A 25,727-nucleotide genomic window follows, 5' to 3' on the forward strand; every position below is an offset into this window, starting at 1 on the left:
GATTCAATGTTCTGTGGGTGGAATGGAAGATTATACTTCCTACACCTTATCGTTCGTTGGTGAAAAGTCTACCCTGAAGGGTTGAGTACATTAAAAGTCAAAAGGGACCTACATTCTACCGAAGTGAGTAATGGAAGTGGCGAAATGAGAAATCGACGTGTGTTGGGTAGTTTTTGGAGTGTAACAGGTTTAGCTCACCCTGTCACACAGAAGATCCCATCTGAATTGAAGTAAATAACATCGTCTCTAGAGCCAACGGCAATGGACCAATGTTCTCTTTAAAGGTGAGTCAAGATTTAGTCTTGAAACTGATTGTCAACATTTTCCCATATAGAAAGAATGTAGAACAGGTTTCTTTTTCTCCATTATTTCGGAAAAGGAATCGCGATCACGACGGGATCTAATAATCTGGAAAGAATCATGGGATGCTATGGCTATTGATCGCTACATCTTTGAAGGAAGAACGTCTATTACTCAATGAAACGGAGATGAGGTCTTTCAGCTCTGTACGATACTTTTCAGTTGTCAAGAACCCCGAAGAATAATGGGCACAAAAGGCGACTGATTGAGCAATCATTCAAAGTGAGGATGTCCTTCGAATTGAATGTCTAACCAGATCTTCGTATCTGAATCATTTTAAGCAAGTCTAGGCTACTGTAGATTGGGACAAGTCAACCAAATCTCATATTCTTGCAGGCACCACGATTTGCGCATATAGAAGGGTTTTATTCTTAATTCTGATACTGTATTGAATAACAAGATTTTTGTGTGTGTTTATTTGTTTAACATCAAAGGATCTAAGACTATGAAGCGTTAATATATCGGGTATATTTCAGGTTTCCTCTGGTCGATTTGCCTGTTTATTGGATTAGTTTCCAGGAGAAAAAGCATGTAACGCTAGACTCTGACCAACAAAACTCACTTACACTGTGAAAAAAGCGCACAAATGTTACCGTCTCATTGTGAAAATTGTTCGACTTTCAGGGATGATCCTACTCTCCATTAGATGCCTGAAAACTACCAACGAGCTGTGCTATATGGAAGCGTTGATTCACCATAAGACGCTTTTAACATTTCACACGCTTCAACTGTTGTCGTCTTAAGACGGGAACAGAATTTTAGAGCAGCACGCTGTTCCTCACCTGGCACCTCCATTGTTACGTAGGCAAAACTGGACAGGCATGAACTTGACCGATCGCCTGGTCACCCCTTGCGCACGAGTTAACTGTGCAGTTACTATGTGATGCAACTTGGTTTGATCTTGAAAATCATCAGCTCAGCTAGAAATATCAAGCACTACGGTTGTTCATGAAAAATTATGATTATTCTTTATTGAGCAGCCCTCGTATCCAGCTCATAGGCTGTCATCCATAAATCTGACGCTGATGTATTGTTCAACTCCCAACGAATCACTCAAGTTCAAACCCCAAATTGTCCTCAGTAGCCGTTGTGTCGTTAAGCTCTATACCAACAACAACAAGTTCAAACCCAAATATTCTTATAACTTCATGGATTCATTTTAATCAAATTGGAAAGTTTAGAAAAGAAATCCCATCGTTAATATGGTTCATTTATTTTCTACTGGCATCAGTAGTTCTGCATCAACATCTCCATCACGATTATCTTCCATTAAGTAATTTCCAGAAAGCTCTTCAGGTGATACGGAGAATTACTTCATATGTAGATAAGCAATAAACTACAAATTTATTAGAGAGATTGTCCCATCCCTCAGGAATTATTAAGATTCTTCTCCTTATTCAGTAGTCAGAAAAACAAAAAGTATGGATTATATTTGTTAAATCCCAAGTCTCCACCCACTCACGCAAGGCCTGTGTAGTGGGTGGCCTACAAAATCAATTGCAATGGTATCCACGTATCAAATCCAATATCAGCTTCCCAGATACACGACGCGCAATAGATAAGGTAAACACTCTTCCAAAGGATATTAAACCCTACAAAAACATCCGGCTTCACTTTTTACCTTGCTATAATTTAATCTAAACAGCCCTTCTGTTGTTATTTTTCAGCTGAGGGGTAAAAAAACGTCTAGGATAAAGCTAGGGATATTGTTAGCAGACGTTTCGCTGGTTCATTTAGATTAGGAGGATGGAAAAACTTCTTTTTATCTAAAACAAACATTTTATATCAAAAGACAATGAATTTTACTGTGTTAAAACTTCTTGATGCAGACATAGCAGAAATACAATTTGCCAGCTATGTCATCCGTCCAAAGATTTTAAAAATAACGATGATTTTTACATTAAAAATGATTTTAGAAGCAGAATAGGTTGCTGTTCTGCTTCTAAAATAATTAAAAAGAGTTGAGTTTTAAATTGCTTTGAACAACGTTAAAGAAGAATAAAATTCTTTACATGCTATTAAAGTATTCCATAAGATTAATATATTAACTGACAAAAGCAGAAAACTTTAGGACCATTACGATTTTACTTCTCTTAATTTTAATTGGCATAAAAAAAAACCTCTTTCAAGGCATATGGTAAAGGTCTGGATCTGAATCTTGTCCAAATGGAAAAAAAAATTATGGACTTTTTTCACACTGTATGGTTATTCAGCCACTGGCGAGGACTGTTTTTTCCCTTCTAGAAATGCTGAGTCCAGAAAGCTCAGCAACGAACTCAGATCACCACCACTCCAGCGGGTGGTGGCCAGAGTTCAAATCTCGTCCATGACACGAGTAATTCTCACAATGTAGTCTCAAGCGAGGGTTGCACGGTTTTTCATCCAACGAAGCGACCAAAGAATACACGAAGTTACAGACAATATACTGACGCTCTAAAACAACCAACCAACTTAATATAAAACAAAAGATGTTTCGGAATTTTTAAGATTCTATTCTTCCAAAATCTGCAGTTGTAGTTGTCAAGGGATACTGACTAAATTAAACAGCATCTTAGAGATTTCATTTATTCTCTTAGCTTGTAATGAATTCGTTCATTTCGGGCATTGAAGCCTACGTTCAGCATATTATAACGTTCCTCATGATCTTCGAGTCTTCACAGAAGCGATAATGAACTCTAACATTAAAATCAGGTTTTGGTTTAAATGCGGAGGAATTACATCGCATGTTCACTGTTTGTTAAATCCAGAGGAACTCGCTGTCTGGTAAAGAAAACATTCTTAGCTTCTTAAAACCATATAATCCATGACAGTCCCATTGCCTTCCACCGTTCGTTCGTTCTATCCTATGGAGAAAGGAATAAATTAAGTTACAAGTGACGCATTGTTTGAATATTTCATGTGCCAGCGAATTCCTCTGCAATACATTGCTCAAACTTAATCTAATTTCGTTGAGATATTTTCCTGTAGACTTCACAGCTTCCTACACTTTCGAATGTAGAATTCAGACATCAACTGTCATCTTTTTCCGATTCTTTGGTGCCTTTGCGGTGCCGCAACCGAATCTCAAACGCCAAGGTTTTCATTCGTTACTAAGATTTGTCCATTTTCTTTATTTGGGGTTTTCTTTTACTCCTTTCTTAAAAGTGTCAGTTATTTTTCTTGGTATCAATTTCTTTCTGCGTTCTAATGTTTTTTGTTGTTGTCACTGCTATATGGGATTCGGTTTTTCATGGTGTGGCTGTGTTCTGCAGGCGGTAAGAAAACAGTAAAAACAGTGACTTAAGAAAGCCGTTTGATTGACACTTCGGACTCAAGTTAATAAAAGTAAGAGCTCATTCGCCTACAGCGAGAATAAGAAAATTGATCCTCGCCTCCTGCTGCTGCTACTATTAAAAGCAAGGATTTTAAAACGAGTTAAGTGCTGTGGATTCTGACACAGCAGAGTGAGACAAGAATTTATGATTCTAGTTTATGATGAATAAATATTAAATATCTTACTTATCCATTTTTCTTTTCGTGCGTGTTAGAGTACATTAAGCATTTAAAACCCAGATACACAAAGCCGTATCATTTCAAATAGTTCTATTGTTCTTATATATCTTAAAGGATTTCTTAAAGTTTAAGAAATATTTTAGCTGAAAAAGGCTTTCATTATACCGAAATTGAAAGATAAATTTTGTTTATATTATTAGAAATTATACTAATGACAGAAGCACAACTCCATGGATTGAAAACAGTCTTGAAGCGAATAAAGACGTTTTAAAATCTGTTTTCTTTTCTTCACTGGGACTGTTATTGATCAATTTTTAATTTTGTGGTTTATTGAATGGCCCACAAAATCTGATTGCAGATTTAGCGATAGAAACTTGACTCAAACTGGCAAGAGAAAAACAGTTCCTTAATTGATTTCGCAAATGTCTTTTGGAGACATTCGTGTGGATATTTATTATCGATAATAATTACCCAAAATTATGCAAACAATTTGGCCTTAAACATCAGAAGGAGAGTCACAGGACCAATTTTTTTAAATCAAATTATTGAAGACAGGATCAATGAATGAATGAATCTAATCTGGATGGTAAGATCTCGTTTAACTCTCATCGTGTAGTACGAAGTCTATGGGGATCGCTCTACTGGGAACCAATTACGAAACTGATGATTTATTACACTGGTCGTTTGTTGGCTCATTTCCACCATTTAAATTAAATTAGGGTAGAGATGGTTGATCAATAAATATTGGCTTTCAGTTCCTGCAATTCGTAGGGATTACTTTTGTACATTTTTCTTATCAGCAAGCCTATAACAACCTCATATTTAACCACCCCTGAGGTAAAATATGGGAATGTTGGGAGCACAAAGTTTTATAGATGGAATACTGTTGGGATGGAGGCATAACTTTTTAATATCCCTTGGTATATCCCGAATAAGACATATCCATTTATTATTGTTATAGTAGGGTTTTAGGAGCATCAAAGACTAAGGCCATATTTCTCCGTGCATATTGTCTGTAAATTGCATGTGTTTTCTGTTTGCTGAACGAAAAACCATGCTACCCTTGTCTGTGACCGAGTCGGTCTCAGGCAAAGGTAGCATGGTTTTGCCACGTTGTGAAAACGGTCCATAAAAAGTCCTCACATCACAGACAGGATTCGAACTCAACTCATGTCTTTTCCACCCGGGATGTGGAAGACGTCGATTATACCAATTGTGCTACCAACGAGGATGAAATATTGTTAAAAATATTACGTTATATGTTGGGACTAAGCTGCCTTCTTTTCGTATTATGATTCTTTTTGTTGAGCTACGTTTTGATCTTTTAGTTCCTGGGCTATTTCTTCTTCAGAAACGTTTTATAGATCCATTTAATGATCAGTCCCTTGGTGGAATTCAGAGTGGTAAGTGGAGGTGACTTGAATTGGAATTCAACTTAAAGAAGTAAGCCGTAATAATAGTTCAGAGTGTCTTGAGTGAGAGATCACCATTGGTAAATCTCTAGATTTTTCTGTGAAATTGCAATGCAGATACCTTGGAAGAGGTGGACTATTTGAATTAAAAGCTGGCAAGGGAATATTATTAAGATATAAGAATATAGTTTTTAACTAATTTTATCCAATGCCCTGTTATTCAATCCACCCCTAAACTCGTTGCATCTTTGTCCCCCACCCAAAACAAAACAAGCTACATGAATCGAGGGAACTGGTCGCTTTCGTATTTCATCTGACTCCCTGGTTTTCAAAAATCCGTTTCCCTTGTACAAATAAAACTTCCATCAGAAATCATGTACAGCAGTTCGAATCTACCCACATCAATACGAAGCCCAGCACTCTCCTCCTCGCACAAAAAAGGAACGGAAAAGATATGTAGTTAAGCCATAATGAGCTTATTTAATGAGATGAAAAACCCTGAAGAAGAAGCAATTGCGGTGGTCGAGCATTTTTATTCTGTCCACACAAAAACTCCCTCACGTGATAAATTAATGAGACTTTTATATTCCAACTTTTTCTAGTTCGAAGAAAATTATGTTCTATTCAGAACTTTCTGGGACTTCGATTACTACGAGTAGGTTTTCAATTCCAGAAAACCATTAAGAATAACGCACATATCGGTGGATTTTTTCTTCTGCCAATTAAAATTGCGCTTTTTTTTTTTTTCACTTTTATATTAGTTTTCTTGTTCTAATACACATTACAAATTTTCAATAACGAAACTGATAGGGATAATTCAAGGCACTCGTTGCTGGAAGTACAAAACTCAGAAAAGCAGATTGAATTTGGGAAGAGTAACTGTGAAGAACTTGATCCGGTTAAGGAGAAATTGGATTTTAAAACTCGTTTCGTTTGAAGCCTTTTTACCAAGTACACGACAGTTTTGTATCTACTTCTTTTACAGGAACAGATTACCAGCTGACTAGCAACGTAGTGTCATTAAATTGAGTAGCTTAGGGATTCTCTAGCAATGCAAAATCCTCAAACAAAGAAAATCACTCGAAGAGTGAAACACGTCATCAGCGAACATGCTGCCTCTTCCTGTACAGAAATATTAGCGAATAATATTTCCACGAATGCTTTGTGGGCGACAAGGAGGCATACTTAGTTCACATACGGGCATTTCGTCATATACGTGTACCCAACCCGCTTATTGTCAGGAGTGCTCATTCATTATGATAGAAAGAGAACACTTTTAATGATTTCCGTTTCTTTCAAATTAAAATTCTTAAACTTTTCTGAGTGTGCCGGTATAATGAAGAGGTGAAGGGTGGGGATGCCTTCCTTGGTTTCATAAATCTCTTCAATTGGGTCTATAGAAATGCGAATGGAAGGCATTTACTGCTGCTCAACACAGAAGGATCGAGCGCAGCTTTCAGACAGAGGGAGATGTTCTGATCCGCAGCTACTGATATTTAATTTATAAGACTTCGTAATCCTCACCAGTTTCACAATAGATTCGGCCCGATGCTTCTATTCTTTTAGGGCTATATTTCCATCAATAGCTTATTAACTCTTGTACTCAATTCCGTCTTCGGAGGCCGCATTTCCTTAATGTCTCTGAATTTCGGGAAAATTTCAATGAACAGTGTTGCATGAATCTCACAAGGAAGCCTTCCTTGGTAACGCTGTTATGTAAATAATTTACAACTACACATGCTTAGGTTATGCATAATAATTAGCGCACACATTCCCTCTTCTCTTTTGCTCCTACTATCAGCTTGGCTAACGCGTAGCTTTCCATATAAGAGAATGGATAATCAGTGGAACCTGAAGAATGATTAATTCTGTATTGCACTATCTTCTTCGTGCTACAGTTTTGCTTCTATTCGGTTAAAAACTATAATGGTAATTAAGCTTCCTGAAATATAATGCTTCCATTAGAGAAGATTTTTCAGAACAATTTTTTCCACATTTTTCAGAACAATTTTTCCCCATTTTTTGGCACAATATTTTTGCATTTCTTCATATAACAGTTCCATAAGAGAGATATTTTTCCACATATTACGCTTCCATAAGGAAAAAGAAATGTCGTACTCTTCAGCAAATTAAATGTTTATTTTTTACTGTTATCCATAACGTCATGGACAATGTCATCTCTGACCATAAATTTCTGAAATTTAATCACGATTTTCTTTGTGTGATATTACTCAATTCCTGTCGCAATATTCTTTGTGTAGGGCCTACCACGACTTCTACATTGATCGATTTGAATTATTTATCCACATCACGCAAACTTCCACAGATTACTATCTCGTGTTTCCTGCCAGCTAGATTTCTTTTGCCTTCAAAGTTTATTTTTGTCCGTATTTATCACAGAAGATTGTACCCACTTTAACAATCCAGACCATCTTAAGAGGAGAAGTCAGGTGAATGTGGAGATTTTAAACATAGCGCTCCTCTTATTCTAAGACGGAATAATTACGAAACAGTAATCTTGTTCATCTCTCGCAAATTGTCTTCTTCTGCTCTTGCATCTGGAAAGTTCTAAATGAGGCTTTCTCAATCGTGGAATATCTATTTTTGTTTCAGAACACGTTATTTCGTGTTCTGAAACGTTATAGGGCAAGGAAGAAATGAGGTTTTTTGTATGCGAGACTACGGGTTTATATAAATCCGTGCACTGGAAAAAGGACATTCTGGAATGAAACGAGCATCTGCGCAAAATAATGGCTTGCCAGTACACAAAAGAAGCAATGGATTGTGAGATATTCTTGGCTCTGCTGAAAAAAACATACAGATTTATTAAGTGTGGCACATATAGACCATATTCCAAGGAATCTTATTTTGATTTCGGTTTGGTCTACATGTATCTGCTAATCCCAAAATACTTTATAAATATTGTATTAGATTCTTGAGTTTTGGGGGCAAATCACAAAAAAATCCACGGCTCTCAAAAGCAGTTTCGAGAAATTCGGCCCTTCAGGCATCAATATCGCAGTATATACACTTCCCCCCGCAAAGTCTAGAATCATGTTTAATTTTTTTCTTAATTTTCAAAGTTTTTGTTAAAATAGGACCCACTTCTTTAGCAATTTTTATGAAAATATTTTCTATTATGTAAAAATCAAAAAATAAAAAAACATATAATATTTAAGAGATATTTAAGAAATTTCTGAATATTCGAAAATAATCAAGAAAGGTGCAGAAGGCTCCGGAATGTGGTAGACTATTGTAGAAGATTCCTGAATGTGATAGGACATTGTAGAAGATTCTCGAATGTGATAGGACATTATAGAAGATTCTCGAATGTGACAGGACATTGTAGAAGATTCTAGAATGTGATAGGACATTGTAGAAGATTCTCGCATGTGATAGGACATTGTAGAAGATTCTCGCATGTGATAGGACATTGTAGAAGATTCTCGCATGTGATAGGGCATTGTAGAAGATTCTCGAATGTGATAGGGCATTGTAGAAGATTCTCGAATGTGATAGAACATTGTAGAAGATTCTCGAATGTGATAGAACATTGTAGAAGATTCTCGAATGTTATAGAACATTGTAGAAGATTTCTGAAATTGTAAATGATTCTAGAAGATTCTTGAATGTGATAGGACATTGTAGATGATTTATGAACGTTGTAAATTATTCTAGAAAATTCCTGAATGTTGTAGATCTCGAAAGAAAGTGGACGATCCAAAACATCGGGTATCAACGATTGAAGACTCCAACTTCTACACAATGTGAGCGATATTTAAAAGAAGAAAATATTAACTATTTCCTTGGCACATGCGTATTAACGACAAGAAGTCCAGAATGAGAAAAGGCCGACGAACATTAATCGAGTTTCCATGAAATTACATTTCAAGGGTTTCGGCTACGAGTAACTTTGTGTAATTGTGTTGAATACTGAGGAGATTTTAGCTTCATTAAGAAAAGAAAAGTGTGTCCTTCAGTAATCGCATGTTATGCTAATTCGGACGCGGCAGAGCGTGAAGCTTGAACCAACGCAGAATGCTGCTTAACCCTTTGTTCTAAAGAACGGGTGTTGAGCCCTGATATGAAGAATCACAATCCATGCATGAAATGTTGTAACCCACATCGTTTGTTTGCAGTGAATTATGACTATAATATTTGTTTAAAACAGCATGTAACTTTCTCGTAGGTTTAAAAGCAATTCTGTATCCTGTGTTAATAAAAAGAGTCTTAATTGGACATGCCACGTTCTACGTGTGGAAGAGAAATAAAATATTTGTTATTTGTAAAAATGTTAGTAAACGGTCGATTGCTTGGTCCTTTATTTTATTTATAACAACCCAATGGACGACTTACTGCACCGGAAATCCGAGCTGACTTCAATAGGAACAGAGAGACTCCAGTGTCTACATCCACTGTAAAACTTCGTCTTAAACAAGCAGGACTTCATGATTGTCTAGCGGTCCGAAAATCCTTATTCAAACCGAAAAATCGAAAGAAAAGGTTGGCTTGGGCTAAGAGCCATCAACATTAGATAACTGAATAGTGGAAAAACGTATACTGTGGATCGATGAATCCAAATTTGAAATGTTTGTATTTAAACGTAGAGTTTATGGAGAGGATCAGTTGAAACAAAAAATGGTGCCACATTGTTTTGTGTCTACAGTCAAGCACGGTGATGGTTCCATCACGATCAGGGTTTGATTTTGTTTTTATGGAGTAGGTTACATTGTCAGAATTGAAGGAATTTTAAGAAAAGAAGGTTATAAAAACATTCTTGAACATAATGCAGTATCCTGTGGACTTCGAGGAAGTCCACAGCATACCCGAAGCACAGTTCTAAACTGTGCAGGGACTTTCTAGCAACTGAACAACAGAAGGGGCATTGCCAATTATGATGTGGCCACCCCAGTCGCCTGACTTAAACACAATAGAGCTTTTATGGAATCATCTAGACTGCCAAATTCGTGGTTTGCCAATTTTCACAAATTTTATGTGAAAACTTGAAGATCTCTTGGATAAATATTAATTCAAAATACTATTTTAAAATTAATCGCCAGAATTCCAGGTCTCTCTAAGGCAGCGATAAAATCTCGTAGAGGATATTTTGATTAAAAATGAGTATAGTTGTTAATATTAACCATTTCAATATTTTTTTGCTATAAATTTTTCAATGCTTAACAAAAAATATTAAAATACTTTGTAGTGCGTTGTTTTTTTTTTATATTAAGCCTGGCATTGTCACAGCCAATTAGAGATCCGCACAATTGTTTACGCAATTAGGACAATTGCGTAAACAATTGTCCCTAGAGATAAAAATCCATTGAGTTCAAATCTATTGATTGAACAGGCTAGTCAATGGATCCCCCGCGACCAATCCATCTTTGAGGAAAATGGCCATCCAAATGCTGACGAACTCTCCGACTGAAGTGAGCCAGGGCGCCATCGTGCATGAACCGTATTTGTCCGACGACGTCCAGAGGTACATCGTCCATTAAACGGTGCAATTCATTTTCAAGAAACTGCAAATAAATGTCTCCTGTCAGAGGTAAAAAATAGGGGCCTATCAAATGATCATGCACGATTCCAGCCCAAACGTTTAGACTCAACTTTGATGTTTGTCCTGTCGCGCTGCATGAGGATTGTCATCTTAAAACGTCAATGTCATCGCTCCAGATGTGGTTATTATGGTAGTTTAAGACCCCATCACGTGTACAACCAGCCTCATCAGTGACAAAGATAAATGTCAAGAAATCCAGGACCATAGCACATTTTTGTTGAATGCGTTGGCGCATTTTTCTTCGTGGCAGAAAGTCTACCTCAGTAAGTCCTTGCACTCGTTGAAGGTGATAGGGGTACCAGAAGGTTTTCATGGAGAATGTTCCAAATAGTCGCATGACTAACTCTTTCCCTTACTATAATTCGTCTTGTACTATCTGATGGATTTTCGTCCACTTTACGAACTCCTTCCAAACGTTCAGCATTTGGTCTTCCAATGTCAAAAGATCTTCTCTCAAATGAGCCCGTCTCTCGCAAACGTTGGTGGATTCGTGTGAATGTTCTTGGACAAGGCAAATGCATGTCGGGGTACCTTTCTGAATAAAGTTCACGTGCTCTTAATGCATTCCCATCTGCAAGACCATAAGTGAATAAATGAGCATTTACATAAATTTATAATGAAGTCAATGAGTACAAGGAGCAGTTTCTGATAACAATAAATACATTAGTGCACAAGATTTATTTAATATTTCATTTTTTTTATTTTATTTATGAAACGACAGTTCCATTTTTGTTTTGTTTTTTTGTATAAAAAACTCTGAAAGTTGAATAGAACGCTTTACATAATGAAGTAATTTCTGATCTCAAGACAAACATATTTCAAGTAGCAGGCTTTTCTAAATGCGTTTGCTGCTAAAGAAATCGCTCGAAATTTCTTACAATTTTGGATTAGTTGTCAAGATTTTGGTCTAAACAAGACCACCCATGAAATACGTAGAATAAAGAACCCGAAATGGCACATTTCTTGGTCAGCAGAACACTAGCAGATCGCAAGCCCCATCAGCAATGCAATGTCTAAATGAAACCCAATCATCCATTATTCAGACCACGCCTATTAACTTGATCATTGTATTACAATTTTATGATCACTCGGGGAGTATTAAGAGATTTTGTTTTTGAAATCCGTGGTATCATAAAATTTTATTTCTTATAGGATTTTAAGAAAACACCCGACATCGTCTTAATAGAATCTTTAACACGGAAGCCAAGAAGGCGTTCAAATTGGATAGAGTGGCAATAAAAATGAACTCTATTTAATGGTGCCTTAGAAAGGGAGTGAAAAAAAAATTGTGGATAGAGCCTATATTGGTCTTTTCTCATTTCCTCCTGAACAATACTCGTAAGCTTTATTACAAGATTGCATTTATAGATGGTGCAATAACCTCTCCTAGCAATGTGGTTGAATATTATGTTCATTATTGGAGGGGCGAAATACAATGTGAATGAACTCTAATGGACATTTTGCAGACAGGTGAAATAAACAGCGGCTACCACAATCTTATCCCTATTTAGAGCTGTCTGGGCGAGTTCTAATGAAGGAAATACAATCAAATTTGGCAGCTACATTCATTGAATGACAGGAAAGAGAACTGAAGTGGGAAAATGAGTTCCAAAAATCGCCACCAAGGAAAAACGTTTTGTTTTGAAAGATTAATCTGTTACTTCATCTATGTGCTTGTAATTGTATTTGATATGAATGCTGTCAAACACATTAGCACGACATTAATGGTAAGGTACCTTCTGTTTTGAGTGGCGATATCAGATTCGTCATTCGTTGACATTGGTCATCTTTGTGGTCTAACAGAACCTCAAACCAGGTAACGGCGTGGTCAACGGAATTGGCTTTTGATATTTTTGCTCGCGGTGGTGGGGGAGGATAGAACCACAAAACCTTGGATAGGTTTTGTGTTTCAGAAGATTTGTGATCCTATTCTGTTCCAGAAGGCAGAACTAGTGCATGGAAAGCAGACTTGCTGTCGCATGTGCACTTTCTGATGCGGATACCAGCACTCTACTGTCCACGGATCTTTCCACGTCTCCATTATCAATATTCTCAACCCATTCTTGGTAGAGGAATTCGCATCCTGTCTTTCCTCTTACGCTTCCTGCGTTCTTGAACAGTATAATCATTCTTCTCTCGCCAGATGGTGCCATCGGACCTCTTCGCTGAAGATAACACCTTAATCCAGAATCGTTATTGGCTTTGCTTCCATTTTGGTAGTACAGCTGCACAAGACAAAGCAGGCAGTGGTAAGTCAAACGGAATTGTGCTCTTAACACTACAATATCTCATCTGCAGCATCCTACGCCTTTCATTTTGTATTTATGAACAAACCGAGTGGGGTATGTAAATCATTCACAGCGCCAAATTTCTCCCGGTTGTGGTTTTTGGAACTAATATTGGTTTTCTAGTAATTCTCCTTCGTATTCTCCGAGGAACACACCTGCCATACTTGATTATTTTCTTCACGAGATGGCCTCAAGACAGCTCTAAAGAGGAATACTTTATTCCTTCCAATATTTGAATACTAAATTCATTCTATCTATTTTTAATCATTCAGTAGGGAAAAAATGAATTCAACATATCCATAGAAACGTCTTCCTTGGTATGTATACAAATGGTTACGTTATTATAAGGAAAATCCTACAATATTTGTGTTCAAAGCAAGCAGCAAGAATGCGAAACTGATCTTGAAGATACCAGGGATAACTTATTTTGAAATAAAATTAATGGCGATTATTAAATTCTCCGACAGATGGAAATTTATGGTGCAATCAATCACTGGGAGTTTAGAGGACAAAACCCACTAACGGAGCATATTTCAAACGCGTGTTGTCAGAACAATTTCTAGTCGCTGGTGCGTTTCATTAACTTTAAATTTCCTGCCACAAATATTATTCCAAACATGTATCTTGGTAATGGCTTTTCTGCCAATTGTTATCACATATGGAAAGAAAAACGTTTTTGGAGAAACACCCGCATATCCGACCGGGTGGGCCTGTTTAATCAACACTTATCTATTGAGTAATGTCTAACAGTTGAAGTTTTAATAAATGAGAAACGAATTATACACAACTTATCAATATTTTCAATAATTTAATTACATTTAATACACGATGAATTTCTTGACTTTATTATCCTCAAATACTGATATAATAATTTTGGGGTTCCACAAGGATCTTCGTTGGGCCCTTTGCTATTTACTATCTATATTAATTACTTCACATCTGAGGTGGGCGTCTTCAGCTGCCTTTATTATTATATCTATTGAAAAACCCCTTTGTGGAACTTTAATCAGTTTTATCTCTAATCCAACCTTAATTTTGTTTCTTCCCATTTATCACCGCATCGAACAACCTTGAAAAGCTTAGATATATTCTATTTATTTTATTTAAATCACAAAAAGTCAGAAAAGCACGCCACTCAAAATAAAATAGAATTCAAAACATAAAGCAAACTGAAAGAAGTTTCCATCCACATTTTTATACGCATTGTTTGCGTTTAAATCTAGGCAACAGCATCGATTTTTTTTCTGAATGCTGCACTACAAATAAAGAGCACTCTCTCTTTATAGTATAAATCCTTGTCCCCACTTTAACATCCTGGCATAAGGTTTGCATGGAATGTATAACGAATGTTCAAACTTGGAGTATATTGCATTTTTCGTCCCGTTTGGCTCAAAGGATGGAATTTCTAAAGAAAAATAGTGTGAGGAATTTCAGCCATAATGGGAATCGAACCCAGAGCTTTTCCATTTTGTTTGCAATAAATCAAAGACTTTCAACCGTTTTAGGATGCGATCCATAGGTTAAGATAAGCTGATCCCTCTACTGATATAACTTTGGGTTGATAAAAGTTACTTTTATTGAATACTCATATAACAGTATTCCAGTCAAATTTTTGGAAAAGTACAGAATATTCATATTTGTATTTCTGTGAATGAATAACTAACCTCATATTGAAATATGCAGACAAATAATACTAAAATAAGGGCACGAAATCATTAATTATAAAATCATTACGTACTGTATATTAATCATCCATACTCAAAAATAAAAAATGAACCGTAAAAAAGAAGTAAATTTACACCAGGAAGTGGATAGAGTTCTTACAAATGCAAAGTCCTATTTTGCACAGCTTATGTAAATTGATAAATAGCGTGATAGCGAGCACCGAAAAACGATAACAGCATGTGGAGAAGGCCTGAGTTTAATTACCATCATTAATAAAAATTCAGAAATACTCCTCATCTGGATGGAAGAAACTTTGAGCTTTCTACACACTTTAGTCCAATTATTTTGTTTCCAATAAGGGTTAAGTAGATTCACCCCATGGGAAAGTCGAAATTTTTATCTATTAGCCACGAACCAAACCAAGTATAGAATAACAAACTCTACAGACATGGTATATTAGTACCTCATGGCCTCAAGGGCAATTGCTACATGATCGACCTTTGGCCCTTGGAGAGTTGTACGTTGTCGGCTAGCAGTTCGGAAAAAAAATATATCTCTGTCCACATCACGGTCCAATGAATGCATCTTTCTGGTACTGTTTTTTGTTGGTTTTCTTTCTTTCTTTTCCAAGCGAAGTTCAGTAAGTTAATCTGATACGGAGGTCATAGCATTTATCAACCCAAACACAAGTTCTCCCAACTGACATCAATGCACGAGCTTCCTGAGGAAAAAGTTGTTGAGAATTATCTCTAAAATACCATCCTTGTGAATAATTAGCTCCTTTCCATTGAGAAGGCTAAAGTACCCAAAGAAACATGCCAAAATATAAAAGTATTCAACACCAGAGACATTTATACTTCATTTCCACATAAATAAGATATGACATCACTTAAAATGGCTTACAAATTGATCGAACAATGGATCCAACTACATACTGTATCCATTTTGTCCATGCCATCTCCATTAATGATTTAGAGGTGTTCAGCGAAGATAGCAATACACCTGAAGCATTTTAAAAGTAAAATTTATGTCATTACAATTCATCTTTCGGCAATCCAGAAGTAGTACTTCGTAATTAGAAGGAGGGAGAGTTAAACGTAGCTCATCAAAGCTACGTTTAACTAATACGTTTAACTACGTTTAACTACGTTTAAGAAATAAAGCTTAGACAACGTGCTATTTAGGTAAGTGGGAAATAATTTCTTTTATTAATAGTCCCGTTTAGGAAAACAACATCCCTTCAGAACGTTTACTTAAGGAAGAAAGCAGCGGTATTAAAATCGGAGTATGAAAAGCGATGTGCAATGTTTCACTTAAGAATGACTATTAAGATTTATCGAATGTCTTATTTAACTCCTTATTTAGGAAAATGCTCCATTTAAATGTTAATTTTTGGAGAAATCGATTAAGGAGACCGGAAACATTAAGAAGATAAATTTGTATGAGAGTTAATCACAGTAATTTATAAGTTTGTCTCGTGCCATTTGGATGCTGCTCAAACAAAGATATTTTTCAGAGTTTGTTGTAAACAAATAAATCAAGAGAGATAATGAAGGGTTGATTTATTTTTGGCTAAATTGCTACGTAACAACCTCTTGAAACTTAGGCTGAATATTTTAAGAAAGTTTGTTTGTATTAGCTGCCGATTTCATTCAACTGTTAAGAAGCACACAAAAGTACTTTGCTGATCTCAATTTCTCAATTTCAAAATAGTTGGTCTAAGGACATGATCAAAAGCACTTTCTTCGGACAGAAAGTGCTCCCCAGTTTTCTTCTTATAAACAAACAAACCAGCCACAGAAAATTGACAAAAATACAAATCAGGAGCTCCATTAGGGAACGAAAAGGATTATTTAAAATATAATTCAAAGTTTTGACCAATCATGGCACCATAAGTTTTAGTTTGCCTTTGAAGCGGGGATTACAAATTCATCCTAGTAATATTTGTCGACTACATTAATCCCATCCTGATGAATGGGTTGCCACCGTTGAGACCAAATATTTATAAACACACTGTTTAATTGATAATTAGTTATCTTGTAAGGTCTACAAGCAAATCACAGACATTACCATATTCATATCATCTAAAGTCTAATTAAATCCGAACAATTCCTTAAACATTTGACATGCAATTTGTTCAATAAGCATGCCAAGTCAACAAGAATTCTTTAAACAACCCTCAGTGTAGTGGTCCAGAAAGAGAAATTCAAATTATCCCATCGGAAACTCTTGTCAGAGTTTTTAAAACTGATACCACTCAATGCGATAAAACTATTTTCAATATTTGAAAGTTTGGCTACTTACGTAGGAGATCATGGGCAGGTTGAAACTTGCTGCCATCCGTGCTTCGTGAATACAACTCTCTTGCGGTCCAATATACACCGACACATTTTTGGTCCAGAGCACGGCTGTCTGCAGTATGCTCTCCGTTTCTTCGCCGTACGTTTCTGTCACCACGAATGTCAACGTGTGATTGTCCCGTAAGGGACGTTGGTGATTTATTTCATCCACAGCTACGCTGATGGCACCGGAGATGGTCAGGCCAGGTCTGGGATAGCTCTTGTCACCAGGCCTTCTCTCTGATCCCGTCATGTATCCCATGGTAAAGGTTTTGGCCATGAGCACAGGAACCATCACCGAAATGAGCAGCCCCACACACCAGTATAGCATTCCTCTGCTGGACATGACGTTGTAAGGGGGAGAGTATCACGTACTACTGGCCATTGGGAGTCTCACTTACGTAGGCAAGAGAATGGCCTTGAAGTTTTTGTCCTGCATCCTCTTAACCATCATTTCCGATGCTCCTTAAGGGCGTACCCTCGAAAACCAGAACTACAAACCGTAGCTGCCGTTAGATAATGTTCGTTCATCTGGTTTCCTCCTACTGAAGAGAATCCCAGACGATGGGTTAAGTTTCCTCCCTTTCATGGAACCCTTTGCGCTGACCTTAACATCACCTGGACTGCGAGCTATCCATTACTGGTAAACAAAGACAATCCGTCAGGTGTTGTCGAAGAAGTGTCAAAACGTTGAATGGGCAGTGGGGGAAGGGGGGGATTAAGGGAAGGGGAGAAAAGAGAGAAAGGTCCGACACTCCGACAGGGTCAGTAAACGTTTCGCACTGCAAACACCCGAGCGCAGTAAAACGCGACTGTGTTGTTTCGCCAGTCGCGTGGCGTGACTAACATGCCGGTGAGATCTGCACGCGCGTGCAGCGGCCTTTTATCGGCTGGAGATCCCGCAGCGCCCCTCTTTCTCTCTCTCTGCACTACATTGTGTTTTAGCCTGTCCGCGTGTACTTTTGCGCACTCGTACCACAGTGGCGTGTAACAAAAGCAAAACGGAAAAGAAAGTCCGCCGTTTCGCTTCTTGGCCTACCCAACACTTTGCCAGAGACGAACAGACAATGCTGAAATAGAAACACAAAAGATAAAACAAAGAAGAAAGAGCGAGAGCAATTACTTCATGTGGAGAAATGTTCTTTGTAGAAGAAGAAACAGAGCCTTTAAAAACTCAGCGGTTTCTTTAAATCCAATGTCCATCATCTCAAAGAAAACATATTGATGCTTCAAGAGAACTTCCTCTGTATACATTTTAAACGAATGCGTGTGTGTTGTTTTTGGTTCCGTAGTCAGATGGCATCCACGTGCATGAAAAATACCCACACAGTTCCGCGTAATAGCGTGCTAAATGACAGTACAAGAGTAAACTTTGCGACAGCTTTCCTGCACATCTCTAAAGCTTCGAGTGACTGCCCAATTTATCACGAAAGCAGGCTATTACCATCACCCAGATGCGTTGTCTTTTAAGACCCCGTTACACGTGCGTTGAGTAGGTGTTCGTAGTCTTGTGAAAATAAAGGTGTTAGGGAAACACATACGGGTTTGCGAATACAACCAAGGAGCATCAAAGACCAAGACTGGCTGGCTTGGTGGAACTAGAATCCGTCCCAACAAACGAATAATGCTGTTAACGAGGTTCGATATAAAAGACTGTTTGAAAGTGATCCTTATTCGATGTAAGTACTGTTACTTTTGATACTTAAGTACACATATCAGGAATATTGAATTCAAGAGAGTTTTAACTCAATTACTCTCATCAGATTTATAAACCGTGAGCGCTGAACGAAAAATATCAGAGTCACTTTCTACAGCGGTAATACCATTTATGTATATTGCTACCAGCAAGAACTGTTCATTAGTAACTACAGCCTTAATGGTCTGTCAATATTGCCTAGTTGGCCTTAACTGGAATCCGTTAGATTTAGAGATGAATGGGTGCACAGCATGTGACCACCAAAGTGAATGCGAAGTGTACATATGCGCACATGTTTGTTTGGGATTAATTTTATTAATTAGGATTGGTTAAGCCGATAATAAACAAGACATTGAATGACACATCGATTCTCTAGTATAAGTTACCATCTCTGGTAGAAAGTTAAAGAATTACAAGTTGAAAAACAAAACAGACAAGAACTGAAGATTCCAAAGACATTTTCACTTGAAGATTTACAACACGCCTCATCTTGAGCAAGGCGTATACGATATCCTATATACCAATCCCTAATTTACAGTAAATTAATAACGTAGAATTCCAGTTATCCGAAGTTTCGATTATCCGAAAAAAATGTCCACCTTTTCTGGTTTTAATTTTTCCATAATTTCACTCAAATAAATTGACAATTAATATTTAACTGTAAGAAACGAAACTATCATAAATATATAATAAAACATTATTTAATATTTAATTTATTTAATAAATCTTTAAATTAAATTAAATAATACTTAAAGATAATTTAAATTATTTATTATTATTTATTTCTACATGGAAATAATAAACTGATCATCTCTAGTGGTATTTGGATATATTGTTTTGAGTCAAATCGCCTTAAATCTTTATAAATAAACAAACCAACTACCTTTAAAACCAACAGTTAGATACGAGCAATAGAATCGTACTGAAATATTGCTTAAACCCTCCCCCTTCTTTCCCTTTTGGAATCTTCAGCTAATGTTGGTATTTTTTAAAGTAGAAACTCAAGTAGAAAACTAACAATGACTTATTTTCGTAACCTGTCAGGGGGGGGGCACTCAACTGTCAAAGTGCTGTCAGAGCTGCCAGGTGCTGCTGACGTCAGCTGATGTAATGAAAGATGGAATCTTACTTCCTTTTTCTTTCTCCATAATCCTCTCTATCTGGGTAGTGTGAGAAAATCATAAAAACTACAGAACAATGAGACTGAAGAACATAAAACGCTGTTGTCCTTGGGAAGGCAGCATGCTAGTGACAACGACTTGAAATAGAAGTGCCCACATCTTTCTATATTCTTACATTTTGCTAGGTTGCAAAGAAAGAACATTCGCTGCAGTGAATGTTCTTAATTGAATGTTCTAGTCAATAAATCTAGATTGTTTTGTCCGAGATGTACAAATAGAATGAGTAAATGGCAGTTGAACAACGAGTACCCAGTAGTCAAATGAACTCTGGACTAAGACTCCATATTTCAGTTAAATGATTGTGTGGGATATGCCAGACGTTTTTCCATTATAAGATATCATGAAAAATGGAAGCGCATGGTTTGACTGCATGGTATCGATGATCTGTAGTTCCTGTAATCCTTCCCTTCTGAGGAAAATTGTAATGGATCCCACCAAAAGAACAGTTCCGTCTTTTTCTATATGAGCCTACATATAGAAAAACATGGTCTTTTTTAAATAATCCCTTCTCTGCTCAAGAAGATATACAGTTAAGTAAAAAATATGGAGAATGGTATCCAGCCTCTTAATTATACAGAGTAATATGGATCACTTTCATTCTTCAGAATTTCTTTGGTTAGAAAAGTGGTCTTCGCTAATACCGAGTCGATTGTTGCCCAATAGAAAAGACGGGAATTCTTCTTGACAGTACAGTGAGTTTATTACTTGTTACCCCTGTGGAAAAATTTCAGTTCAAATATCATTGAAGTTCGGAAAAATTCATAAAGTCTTCTTCATTCCGGGCCGTAATTCTCATATGGAACAGTATCGTCCCACGTGAGATATTTCGGATTATTTCGTCCTGCACAATACGCAGGCAAATCTGCCAATGTTATGAACATGTGACTTGGAGTCCTGACAAATATGGTACAGTTCTGTTCTCTGATTCCTGTTTTAGCTTACAAACAGATTCTAGATGTTATATCATCTGGAGACACTGAGCAACGCAGTACCATCCCTCCAATCAGAGAAATGGATACTTACGGTGGAGGCGGCCTCGTGTGGGACAGAATAATGATCAACGGCCGCACCCCTCTTCATTTTTTTGATAGGGGTACCGTAACTGCCCAGAAGCACCGAGATCAGATGCTCGAACACTATATGCGACTCTTTAGGGGTGCGGCTGGCCCATATTTTCTTTTCATACACGATAACGCCACTGCACAGAGAGCTCAAATGGTGAGAAATATCTTGAAACTGAAGATATCCAACGACTGCCGTGGCCAGCACTATCAGCAGACTTAAATCCGATCGAACATGTGTGGGACTGAGTTCTGCCTGTAATTTTTAATTTTCTCTTGTTATTGTTGTAGTACGGTTTGAGGTGCATCAACAACTAAGGCCATGTTGTTCCATGTATACTGTCTGTGAATTGCGTATGTTCTGAGGTCGATTTTCTGTTTGCTGGATGAAAACCATAGTTTCCTGGAGGAAAAACCATGCTACTCTCACCTGAGACTCACTAACTAATCAACGGGATTCGAACTCAGGTCTTTTCCACCCGGTGTGGGGAGGACGGCGATCCTACCAACTTTACTACCCACGAGGCCTTTCAAATTTGCCAGTGACAGTGAAAGTTCTAGAAGCTTTTATTGTAATTTAACCTTCCTGCTTTTAGCGAAATAGCTAGAGAATGGAGAAAAATGCTTTCGGAAACAAGAAACCTAAAGGATAAGAAGAAAGAAACAGCAAGAATCTTAACCGGGAGTGATCCCGGGTACGAACGGTTATTCAGGAAGCCATGGATCAACGTCAAATACAATCAGTAAGGAAAATGTCAGGCGGAAATTTGAACACGAACTGCAAATGGATTCATTTGTAAGCAAATATCACTAATAGAAAATCTTTATTTTGCACTCATTAAATGAAAGTTACCCTGATTGGGAATACAACTCTATAAATACGCTTCGTCACAATTTCGGACATGTACGAAATGTCCGAAATTTCGGACATGCGATGTGTTTACGTTTTCCGAAGACAAATCTGATGATCGCCATAAGGTGACAGGGAGAATGCATCAATCATCGAGTCAGATGCACGCTTAAGATAGTGTCCTGTGGAGATTCTAACTATCGTTCGTCAACTGCATTGGGTTCGAGCTAAAGGTTAACGAATTTGCGCAACAGTCTCATCAGCTAAGCGTGGTCTTCCACCGCCTTTTCCGCGTTAACTGCAACCATTTCTCGACAAAAGAGATACGAAGCAAGTCAGATAAGCGCTAAGTCAGCTAAGGCCATGAAAAGTCATTGTATTGTGTGATTGGTTTGCCTACTTTGCTCAATGAATAAACGGAGTTTCAGGGAGAAAAACCAATGTCACCATCGCCCGAAACCGAATAACTTGGCCACAATGTGAAACGAGCTTATAAACATTTCTCTCTTCTTTAAGGGCGATTTGAACTCAAGCATTTTTCACACCATGGCCGAAGTGGTTACCTTCGCTTCCAAGTATAATTGCTTCATAAAGAGTCCTGCAGTAAAGATGCTAAAATTTACCACGCACACTGTTTCACTCTTCCCCCAATTCGGATACATCGTATTTTTGTTGATTACAACACAACAGTAATCGCACTCGCTTATTTATAAGAGCCCTTTCGTGTGTCTTAACGCTCAATAATACCCACTACGATGATTACTGCCAGGCAAGTAATCACAAGTCTACAGATAATGTCCTGTGCGTTTATGAGGGGATGCTGAGCACAGACGTCTCTTCTCAAAAACGCTTTCTTTAATGATAGCTTCTGTTCTGTTGTCCGCTCAGGTTCCCCATCATTTTTCCCAACGCATCGTATTTATCTGGGACCAAGTACTTCTTTGGCATTACCATACATTAGTTTACTTACCCTTCATGAATAACAGATCAATAAAGATAAGTACATCGCTCTACAGAGTATGTTTACAAAACTAAAGCGTTGAAACAATTGTACAGCTCCCCCATAAAAAGTTTTCAGCCTATAAAATATAATAAACCGACTATAGAATCCCCATAATTTACAAATATTCTGTTGATGCCTTTTGACCTTAGCTACTTAGCCAAAAAATTCTAAACAAAGCAACTATGTGGATCATTGCAATTTGAAAAGTTTTTCTTCGCCTTTTCTGTCATTAAGGTCAAATGGCCATAAAAACACATCCTCTGATGAACGTGCTGATCTCTCATGGTTTCTTCTGTTCCTCCACATCATTAACGGTGCTTTTTCCTCTCATAAGAACCGCGTTGAACCGTGACGGAGGCCAAGTCAGGGCTAAAAGGCTACGCTGAGTGACAGTTAAAGGATTTTAGCTGCGGATACTGTAAGAACACATCAATCAAATTATGGCCACGTAGCGTGTCATGTAAAGGATTGTTAACTGACAAGATTTGCCACGATGACATCTGGGCATTAGTGGGTGGTAAGCTCGATAACGATTGAAGTTTCAGATATGAATGACAACTGTGGCCTTTTTATAGCTATCTCACACGTGAAAGGTTTATTAATATAAAGCAATTTTACTGAGAAGAGAAAGGGAGTTTATAACCAACACGCTTGAAATGTCTGGATACTGTAATTTGCGTGGAATAACGCGTGGAGGATGGTTGTTCCAGAGAACAGAGGCAGACATAATGCTAATTCGATGGGTTTTGAACAACCGAAGAGAGACAGATGTTAGCTCGCCAACGACCGTACTTTAACAGGTTTTGAATAAAGTAGAGTAATTGTAGATGCCAACTGATAAGAAGATGAATATCCACAAAATATGTACACAAATGGCAGGTGGAAGAAAGTGAACATCTAAGGCTGATTAAATAAAATCAAACAGATACAAGAGCCCCTATCCTTTGTTGGATTATGAAGGCATTACTACATAAATTCCATTTTAACTAGTTTGCTCAAGGATCTTAAGTGAATCAGGAATAATTCTGAACTCAACGCTCAGCCCTGTGATACTCCAGTTAGACAGGACTATACCAATTACGCACGCTTATCATTTACATTAATCTGAATAAATGCATCATGTTTATTATGCATCAAATGGAGTACAGGAACTTAGTACGTAATATCTGTCAAGGTGAGGTGCCAGGAGCTCCAACAGAAGACATCTAACAGTGCTCAGAACTATCTTAATTAAAATGCAGATGCATTCAGAAAATCTAATATAACGAAGAGATAAATAATACATATAAACTTCTGTAAAATGTTTTGGAAAGTCAATCATATTATACAGGAGGTGTTTAAGCACATTTTAGTTGAATATACTATCAAATACTTTATAAAAAGAATTACAATGACACAAACAGGAAACTGTTCAACGTTGCCATTTCATCGTCTTGTTGGAAAGGTGAGATGATTTTTATCAACAATTTAACAAAACACGAAGACGAACTCATTTTATTTTAGCACGGTCCTCGCTCAAGAAAGAATCCCCTGAGAGTGACAGTTACAAAACTTGCTTAATGATGCAGGACGAATAAGATCGAGGCGGACATCAAGAGTGAGCCAGACAAGCACGTAGAGGGGGGCATGAATCTTGCAGAGTGCCATTTCCTGCATCTTTGGAATTGTCCAGGAAACAGCAGTTGGCAGAGATAAAGGCACCGGCTGAGTCCCTTGGGAGATTCACTTGCCCACTGTGGTCATTGGGAAGCTTATACAGAACTTTCCTTCTCTGATAGGAGACTTGAGCAAAGGAACGTGCAAATCGCAGTCGATGGACTGAATCAGTGAGAGCATCTGAATCCGGAGAAATATGATGGAGAGAGAGAAAAAAAAGATTTAAGCGCGATAATGAAATTGGATTTTCACGAAGACAAAGCTTAGAGGAATCCTGCAGAAGCACTCATCCAAAAATTCAATTCGAATTGAGGAGACTTCCTTTAGTTTAGCAATCTCAGCAGTAAAATCGAAATGCCAATCATTTTTATTGTGTTTGGAAATCAGTGACATAACTGTTTTAAAACATTCTATTCTAGAACACATGTTCGCAAATTCTGTTGTTATACCGTAATTCATTTATATCATGGAAATATATTTGAGGGTTACTAGAATTTTCTTTCAGTAAACTCGCGCCGGAGGAGAAATTTTGTTTTCTAGAGAGCTTGGCTTTTAAAATAATATATTCAGTATATGGTATGAAACCTCCATCCTTTAGACAACAAAGATATCCATCTTTATATTTTCCTGTCCTTTTAAAATAGTGTGAAAATAGTGCATATTTAAAACTTTATTTTCGAACTTGACAGGCTAATATTTTGCCAGAGACAGAGAGAGCTAAAGGAATTATTATACGATAACGTACACCAGCAAAGAATACATCCTCTTATTTCTGCCTAGCTTGTAGCAGGCTGGGTGGCCATGGATTTTGACTACATCTAGAAACATGGCAGCCTAATCCATGCTCGATAGGCTCTTGTTAGTGCTCTGAATACAGAAGTGAAAAATATATTCAAGCGTACTGCGAATTTTTGATGCTAAACGCCATATAAAAAAGGAAGAGTTTTCTCTTTTGTAAAATGATCCTCAATCTTCCTTTTATCAGTAAGGATCAGAAAGAAACTGAAATAAAAAGAAACTCTAATTGTTGCCTCCATAACAAAAAGGTGGCAACTTTTTTATATGGAGGTAACGGATTCAGACTGTTCTGATCAATATTTTGAAGTTGAGTTAACCGAGGTTTGAACCCGAATCACTAATATGGGAAACTTCATATACGTTATA

The 25,727-nt window shown here is 37.3% G+C and overlaps 1 protein-coding gene across 2 annotated transcripts in view; it reads right to left on the reverse strand.

The window, feature by feature from the left end:
* The window catches only part of LOC150082982 (guanylate cyclase 32E-like), a 432,790-nt gene that overhangs the window by 127,904 nt on the left and 279,159 nt on the right, over window positions 1-25,727 (reverse strand). The window contains exon 1 of one of the 2 annotated variants that reach the window (XM_090376959.1): window positions 17,082-17,958. The exons of the other annotated variant lie outside the window; for it this stretch is intronic. Within the exon in view, the coding sequence (XP_090233085.1) occupies window positions 17,082-17,462 (381 nt within the window). The 5' untranslated portion in view covers window positions 17,463-17,958. Of the gene's footprint in view, window positions 1-17,081; window positions 17,959-25,727 lie in introns of those variants that run through there. 2 annotated transcript variants of the gene reach the window in all.

Source organism: Mastigoproctus giganteus, chromosome 7 (genome assembly GCF_048544385.1).
Source record: "Mastigoproctus giganteus isolate SK-2022 chromosome 7, ASM4854438v1, whole genome shotgun sequence".
Taxonomy (NCBI): domain Eukaryota; kingdom Metazoa; phylum Arthropoda; class Arachnida; order Uropygi; family Thelyphonidae; genus Mastigoproctus; species Mastigoproctus giganteus.